Source organism: Hypomesus nipponensis, chromosome 16, assembly GCF_054491055.1.
Source record: "Hypomesus nipponensis isolate SF chromosome 16, ASM5449105v1, whole genome shotgun sequence".
Taxonomy (NCBI): domain Eukaryota; kingdom Metazoa; phylum Chordata; class Actinopteri; order Osmeriformes; family Osmeridae; genus Hypomesus; species Hypomesus nipponensis.
Genome location: NC_140376.1, coordinates 10,856,602 through 10,864,874, shown reverse-complemented (window position 1 = coordinate 10,864,874; position 8,273 = coordinate 10,856,602). Strand labels below are relative to the sequence as shown.

At 46.4% G+C, this 8,273-nt stretch overlaps 1 protein-coding gene across 1 annotated transcript; it reads left to right on the top strand.

Annotated features, from left to right (window-relative positions):
• Positions 1–4,254: 4,254 nt before the first annotated feature.
• On the top strand, positions 4,255–7,998 carry LOC146254864 (uncharacterized). The gene is made up of 2 exons (XM_084676084.1): positions 4,255–5,667; positions 5,816–7,998. The coding sequence occupies exons 1-2, from the start codon at positions 4,932–4,934 to the stop codon at positions 5,851–5,853; spliced, it is 774 nt and encodes a 257-aa protein (XP_084532210.1). The 5' UTR covers positions 4,255–4,931; the 3' UTR covers positions 5,854–7,998.
• The last annotated feature ends 275 nt before the right edge of the window (positions 7,999–8,273 follow it).

Genomic DNA, 8,273 nt, shown 5'->3' with positions numbered 1-8,273 from the left:
GACATGCACCAACTCAGAGCAATGAGTTTCAACAACCGTCAGCACAGTTATTCAATTTGTTGACTGCACTCTTAATGCAAGACTATGTTAAAGTAATTGTCTGACATTCTTTGTCAGCAACTGTTTATGGAGGAACCATCCCTCAACAAATTGCTTTGGTCATGCTTTCTTAAAAGTCTAGTCCTTAATTTAGATGTGCCAAAGAAGATGATAACATGACCAAGCTGTGTTTGGTTGATTCAACTGTATAGTTCTGAAGAAGAAGACCTTCTGTTTCTTTTAACAGTAGAATTAGCTGTGGCCAAACTTATCACAGAATGCCTACTAGTCTAAAATGTCTACTAGACTAAGGAGTGAAGGTGGGAGCTTGGTACTGTTGGGGCCATGTACTGTTATGGTTTTTGAGTCAAACAACTTGCTAAATGATTAAATGTCAAATCCAACTTTAAATGTATAAAAGAGAGAATTAAACCTAGAGGTTTAAAAGGCTACGTTTGTTTAAACAAGCTACAGACAGGATTTGGGGTAAAAGCTCTAGAAATTAGCCAAGCATACATATATATATATACTTTTCATATTACATTAAACTATTTTTCAGATTTGTGGGGGTGCCGTTATAGGTTCGAGAGGCTTTTTTGCTCCTCATGAGAAATAAGGCATATGTAATGAATTTCAGAATTTTGGGACAAATGGGATGCAAATGGCATCACTTTGAAAATTGACAATTGGGGGGTGGCCGTAGCGCCACCTATGGATAATGGTGGGTCATTGTGGTGTGGTAGTTACTCATGGCCTATACTATCAATGTTTCAGGATTTTGAAAACTTTTTACCTTTGCATACAAAATCGGAAATGCAATACCATCAAGATCCACAAGGCCTTTGCTAAAGACTAAGGAATGAGTGGGGGAATCAGCTTCGCTGCTTGGCCCCTAATAATAAAAGGTACAATAATAGCACCAATAATACTAACAATTACAATAGGTGCCTCGCAGCTTCGCTGCTTGGCCCCTAAATATAGCTAGGTACAATAAAGGTACAATAATAGCACCAATAATACTAACAATTACAATAGGTGCCTCGCAGCTTCGCTGCTTGGCCCCTAAATATAGCTGCAAGCAGCAATCAAAGGGGCCAAGCATCATTCGATATGGAAATTCAGTAGCTAAAGCAGCAAAGCAAAACTTTTCATAAAAAACGTTCATGTCATTTTGAGACAAAATGCGCTGGCTACATGTAGAAGCGTTAAATCTACAAAGCACAATAAATCCGCTCCTTCTTGACTATAAATCCCCTGACAATGAAACGTTATCTTTACCATTATGATTATACTGCTAGACAGCTGCTGTGGCATACCTTGTTTCACTAAACAGATAATCCAGTGTCACGACATGTTTGACGACTGTGGCTGGATTCGATCCTACGAACTTGCGTTCCAGAGCAGCCTGTCTTATCCCAGTGAGCTATTCTCAAAATGCTGTGTTCAATTACTTAAAAAGGAAACCGTTTCTCCCGTGGCGAGCTTTGTCAGATTTGACCCAAGAATAAACAGCTGTAATTCAGTCATATTTTGACATATCAAGGTGATTGTGGTAAGATGATGATTAAATTACATGCTTGTGATGACATTTCCAAAGTTTCGACTCCATACGGTAAACCGTCGCAGAGAAAAGGCCTCACGTCCGCTTTGGCGTGCTCTTTGTCGAAATCGTTTGCGCGTTACTCGTGAACGGTTTGACTTTTTGTCGGCATGGTCTGAAGATGATCTGTTGCGATTTTCATGAAAATTGGAGCAACGGCCTAGGAGGAGTTCGAAAAAGTTGGCATTTCTTAAAATACAAATGACGTAAAAACCATCATGACGACAATGACGTCACAGGGTTCAATCGAATCGTCTGCATCCATGGAATCCAATGATACCTCAATTAAGAAAAACGGTCTCACGGTTCAAAAGTTGTGGGCGTAAACGCACCTCCAACTTTGACGCCTTGGTGGCGCTATAGAGCTTCAGGGATCGACATGAAACTTTGCTGACGATAATCAGGAGACCGTTCCAAATCAGTGTGCCAAATTTCAAAACTTTGCACCAATCTGTTCTGTGGGCTGCCATAGACTCCTAGTCCTAAGTATAAATATAAAAATATAAATCCCCTGACAATTAAATGTATCGTTACCATTATGATTATATTGCTAGACAGCTACTGCGGCATACCTGGTTTCGCTAAACAGATAACGCAGTGTCATAACATGCTTGCAGACTGTGGTTGGCTTCGATCCTAAGCAGCTTCGCTGCTTGGCCCCTAATAAAACTAACGAAAACAATAGGTTTCCTCCTGAAGGAGGAACCCTAATAAAAGAAGAACGTAACTCAACAAAATACAATCCGCAGTATTTGCGGGAATCCAAAACGCACAAGCCGCGGTCTTTGCGGTATCCCGAGCCATAGTCTTTGGGTATCTTGAGCCACAGTCTTTGTGGTTTCCCAAAACTAATAAAATGTAACACACAAGCAATAGTGCAAGTCAAAACAGAAGCCGCAATCTTTGTGGGAATCCAAAACAAATCTATAAAAACAATAATATAACTACTAAAAGTTGTAAAACCCTTCTGAGATAAAATGTGTTAAATGCTTTGGTAAAAAGGTATGTTTCAAGCTGTCTTTTAAAAATGTCTAGCATTTTTGCTTCCCTAATATTTATGGGTAATTTTTTCCATACTTTTGGGGCGTAATTGACAAAGGCTGCATCACCAATCTTTTTAACTGCCAGTCTGCTGTGAACAAGGCAGACTTCATCCCGGCGTTTGTATCCCATGCTTCTCTTCATGTCCTTGCGCTGACAGAGACGTTGATCCGCCCAGAGAACACTACAACTCCAGCTGCTCTCTCCGTCAACAGTCACTCACCCCGCTCAACCGGGCGGGGTGGTGGGACAGGTTTGCTTTTTTCCCCACATATTAAATACACATCCACACCCCTCTCTGTTACTGCCAAATCATTTGAACACCATTATGTGATGCTAACTGATCCTATCAAAGCATGCTTAATTGCTTTATCGCTCACCAGGACCGCTAGCCGACTTTGTGGAGGAGCTGGACATGCTCCTCAGCATGATGATGGGAGATGATGGAACCCCCCTGATAGTCCTTGGGGACTTCAACATCCACCTCCAAGGAACGCAGGCTGTCGACTTCTTGTCTCTCCTGACTTCCTTCGACCTACATTACATTTACATTTAGTCATTTAGCAGACGCTCTTATCCAGAGTGACTTACAGTAAGTACAGGGACATTCCCCCCGAGGCAAGTAGGGTGAAGTGCCTTGCCCAAGGACACAACGTCATTTGGCATGGCAGGGAATCGATCCAGCAACCTTCTAATTACTAGCCCAACTCCCTCACCGCTCAGCCATCTGACTCCCAGTCAGCTGACGCTGCTGAGCACACAAACAGCTAGACCTCAACCTGACACGTACACATTTCTGACCACCACTTTATCCAATTCTCTGTCTCTTTCCCTCCAACTCCTCCTACCTCCCCTCCCCTCGTAACTTTCCGGCGCAACCTCCGCTCCCTATTCCCCTCCCATTTCTCCTCTATTGTAACATCCTCCCTCCCTCCCATTGACGAGTTCTCGTCCCACCCCACTAACACTGCCACCGACACCCTGTTAACCACATTAACTGCATCACTTGACTCTCTCTGTCCCCTGTCAACCAGGCCTGCACGATCTTCTCCCCCCTGCCCGTGGCTTACGGATGTTATTTGTGAAGAACGGTCCACCCTTCGAGCAGCTGAGAGGAAATGGTGCAAGTCCAAAGACGGCCTGGACCTTGATAAGTATCACTCCCTCCTTAAATCCTTCTCTTCTCACATAACTGGTGCTAAAACCCTCTACTTTCCTAACAAAATTAACTCTGCTTCAAACCCCCACAAACTTTTCTCTACCTTCTCCACCCTTCGTAACCCGCCTCCCCCACATCCTCCCTCCACCCTGACAGCAGACGACTTCTCCTCCTTCTTTGAGAAAAAAGTCGCAGACATTAGCAGTCGGTTCCCTAACCCCACCTTTCCTACCCCCTCACCCTCTATGACTGACCCAACTAAACGTCTAAACTCTTTCTCTCCCCTGTCTGAGGCAGAGCTCTCTGACCCCATTTTCTGTCATCGCCCCACCTCCTGTCACCTTGATCCTGTCCCCTCCCCTCTCTTTCAAACCATCTCCCCCTCTATCAGAATTTTTCTGCTACATGTCCTAAACTCCTCTCTTACCTCTGGCACCTTCCCCTCTGCCTTCAAACAGGCCAGAGTTACCCCTCTACTCAAAAAACCCTCCCTTAACCCTACCCATCCTCCAGAACTACAGACCACTATCACTGTTACCCTTCTTCTCTAAAGCAATTAAACGTACTGTATATAACCAACTGTCTAACTTTCTCTCTCAGAACAATCTGCTTAACCCCAACCAATCGGGCTTCAAGACCGGCCACTCCACAGAGACTACCCTCCTTTCAGTCACCACTGCCCTCCAGTCTGCCAGAGCGGCTTCGAGGTCATCCGTCATCATTCTGCTGGACCTTTCTGCAGCGTTTGATATGGTTAACCACCAGATCCTGCTCTCCAGACTTTCTGAAATGAGCATCACTGGCACTGCACTCCAGTGGATCTCATCCTACCTATCGGGAAGATCCTGACAGGTCTCCTGGGGAGGCAAACTGTCAGGCCCTCGCCAGCTCTCCAAAAGTGTCCCACAGGGCTCCGTCCTTGGACCCCTCCTCTTCTCTGTGTACACCACCTCACTTGGACCAATCATCACCTCCCATGGCTTCTCCTACCACTGCTACGCTGACGACACGCAGCTGTACCTGTCGTTCCCCCCAACCGATCCGGGGATCTCAGCTAGGATTGAGGCCTGCCTCGCAGACATCTCCGCCTGGATGACCGAGCACCACCTCCAGCTGAACCTTGCCAAAACAGAACTTCTCATCATCCCGGCCAAACCCTCCATCTCCCACGACCTCTCAATCACCCTGGTATCTGCAACGGTGACCCCCTCCTCCTCTGCCAGGAACCTTGGGGTTACCATGGATGACGAGTTCTCCCTCACGGCCCACATTGGTGCGGTCTCCCGGTCGTGTAGATTCAGCCTCTACAACATCCGGAAGATCAGGAGATACCTGTCTGAGTACTCCACCCAGCTGCTTGTCCAAGCACTTGTCCTCTCCAAGTTGGACTACTGCAACTCGCTGCTCGCCGGTCTCCCAGCATGCGCAACCCGCCCTCTTCAGAGGATTCAGAACGCAGCGGCCCGCCTAGTCTACAATCTACCCAGACGCTCCCACGTTACCCCGCTCCTCATCTCCCTCCACTGGCTACCCATAACGGCCCGCATCAGATTCAAGACCCTGGTACTGACCTTCCGAGCAGTGAACGGGACTGCACCCGACTACATCAAGTCTCTCCTGCAGCCTTGCACCCCCACCCGCCACCTACGGTCTTCTTCAGACAACCGCCTGGTGGTCCCACCGCTCAAGACCGCCCGGTCCCAACACAAGCTCTTCTCCTGCTTGGCCCCCCAGTGGTGGAATCAACTCCCCACCTCCATCAGAGACACAGACTGTCTCTCCACCTTCAAGAGAAGGCTCAAGACGCACTTGTTCTGGGAGTACAACGGTACTTAGGAATGGTTTGCTGAACCCTATGCTAGTTTCCTCAAGGATCACAATGACTCTTGCTTAGACTGTTGCTCTTGTTGGTTAGTGGTAGCTGATAACTGTTGTATTCTATTTGAGTTAATCCTATTTTTATTGCTTTCCTACAGGTACACTTGCACTTAGAGATTCATGCCACCGACATTGATGACCCAGAACATGTTGTCGGCATCCACAACAGCAAGGAGAACGATGGAGAATGTTCGCTTGTAGTTGTGGTACACTGACCCTGTGTTGTGAGGGGCCTGGATGACAATGTGCTTGCCATCGATGGAACCCAGGCTGTTTGGAAGGTTCCGCCTCTGAAGGAAGCCTTCAGCAATGTCCCTCCAGTCCTGCTTGTTGACACAAGCATGAACTCCTCCACCAGCCAGTCCCATATAGCCCGAGACACATCCCAGACCATGCGTGCCACAGTGCAGGAGCCCACACGATAGCTATAGCTAAGAGCTATGAAGGAGTCCCCCGGTGGCAAGGTATCTACAAAGAAACACATATCATACACTTTTTAAAAATGTGGATTTGCTGTGCATTAAAGGCTGTGCATCCTCAACTTCCTCAATACAAAGCTGGCCTTGCTGAAATTAAATTCATCATTACTAACTCCTTGGTCAAACTACAAACCTTGGACAAGTAAACTAACGAACGCTATATCATTTTGTTGCTTTACTGTATATGGTTACCTAGCTTGCTACCCATAGAATGTGGCTGTAACATTAGCTCTGCAGCTAACAGCTAAGTTACTGTTGCTAATGTAAAGGTAGATGGCATCAAGTGTGTGTGTGAATAGACCAATTATCATCCGAAGTCACACAGCTGTCAAGCAGGCTCAACTGCGCATGTCGGTTGCAAAAGACGAACTTCTCTCCGGTCTATTACACTTGGAGTGTCGATCAGGTCATCATATATCTCTGGCCACTGGATGGCAGGACTTGATATTAACTTTTTCGAGTCTGACTGAGGCTAACGTCAAAACAGTGTAACGGGGATGCAGTCTCACTCAAATTACCAGTTTAAACAAATCAGAAAAATAATCGTACCAGCTGGCTAAAAGCAGAATTCCCATATCTCTTGAAAGCTGCCCTGCTCGACTTTTTAGATGTCGAATTGACTGTAAAACTGTACAATTATGAACTTTGTGACATGGCGTGAAGACATGGTCTATACAAACGCTGTAACGCCAGTGTTGCACATTTCTTTGTTACTTGGAAAACCGTTCTGCTGTTGGTGTTATGGCGCACAATATCCACCTTTCTCCTCATTGAAATGACTATAAGTGTGCACCTCTGCAAACCAGGGTGATCAGATGAGAATGGCTAAATTCGAGGCATCTTACAGCAACGGGGGCTATGAGCCATTGCGATACATCCGTTGTAAACATTAGCACATGTTGCCGCCCCTCTCCTCCTCATTAGCATTTAAAGCTACAGACACAGAAACAGCGCGTTTTGAGGAAAGCTCATTGTGGGACTGCTCATAGTGGAAGTAATCATGCACCAAGGCTGAATTTCGGGAAAGATACTTCAGATAAAGTATTAGGGAACTACTAAGGCCTATATAAAAGCATCCAAAAACTGCATTTCATGTGACCTTCAATCTATGAACAATAAGGACAATTTGATAAAATCTGGCTCAACAAAATGAACAATAATGAGCCTTTGTTACGTCCCCAGTGCTCCATGTGGTTCTGTGTCCGTATGTCTTGTTTGTGGTCTGTGTGTGTGTGGGGGGGGACTCTTTTTCCTTCAGGTTTGTCATCCTGGGCAGGATGGCTTTGGAGGCAGCGGCTGATAGGTCGAAGTCCCTAATCAGGACTCCGCTCCGCCCCCCCTCGTCAGTGGCTGCACCTGTGCTGTCCCTCATATAAGCCCCAGTGGTTGACCAGCGAGGAGGCTTGGTTGACTGCTGTCTCTGTTCTGTGTGCTGTGTGCTGCTGTGTTTCTGACATTTGGGGGTCTGTATAATTATTGATATCTGTGGTAACATTGTTAATTATTGTTTGGGCTAACACCCTTCTGTTTTTTTCAGGGGGGAAAAGGGGAAAGCCACGTGCTTTAGGCAAGAGGCCCCGGGGCTTACACCACCCGCAGGATAACCTTATTGTATATATACACTAGGTAAGACCTGGGCCGACCAACCCTTGTATTTTGGGTAGAGCGCCGGAATTACGGTGCTAGTTAGGGGATCATTGTGACAAGGTAGGGATAGAGATTATTATTTTGCTTTCTTTGTTTTGGGTCGTGCCCAGCCCCTTTTCCCCTGCACGTTTATCTAACAGTGAATAAAACACTGTTAAACGACTGTTGGCCTTGTTTTCCCTTGTTTCGCACCACGACTCCATATCCCTATTCCGTCCAGTCCTGGGGTTCTTGTGCGCAGCGGGGCGTTGCGTTCCCTCTTACGGGAGGCGTGCGTAACAGCCTTATTTACATTTAGCAGATGTCTTATCCAGAGCGACTTACAGTAAGTACATGGACATTCCCCCGAGGCAAGTAGGGTGAAGTGCCTTGCCAAAGGACACAACGTCACTTGGCTAAGCCGGGAATCGAACTGGCAACCATCAAATCA

Coding starts and splice junctions, on each gene's coding strand:
- LOC146254864 (XM_084676084.1), top strand. CDS start 4,932: ATGACCGAGCACCACCTCCAGCTGAACCTTGCCAAAACAGAACTTCTC. Junction 5,668..5,815: donor CTTGTTCTGGGAGTACAACG/GTACTTAGGAAT, acceptor GCTTTCCTACAG/GTACACTTGCACTTAGAGAT.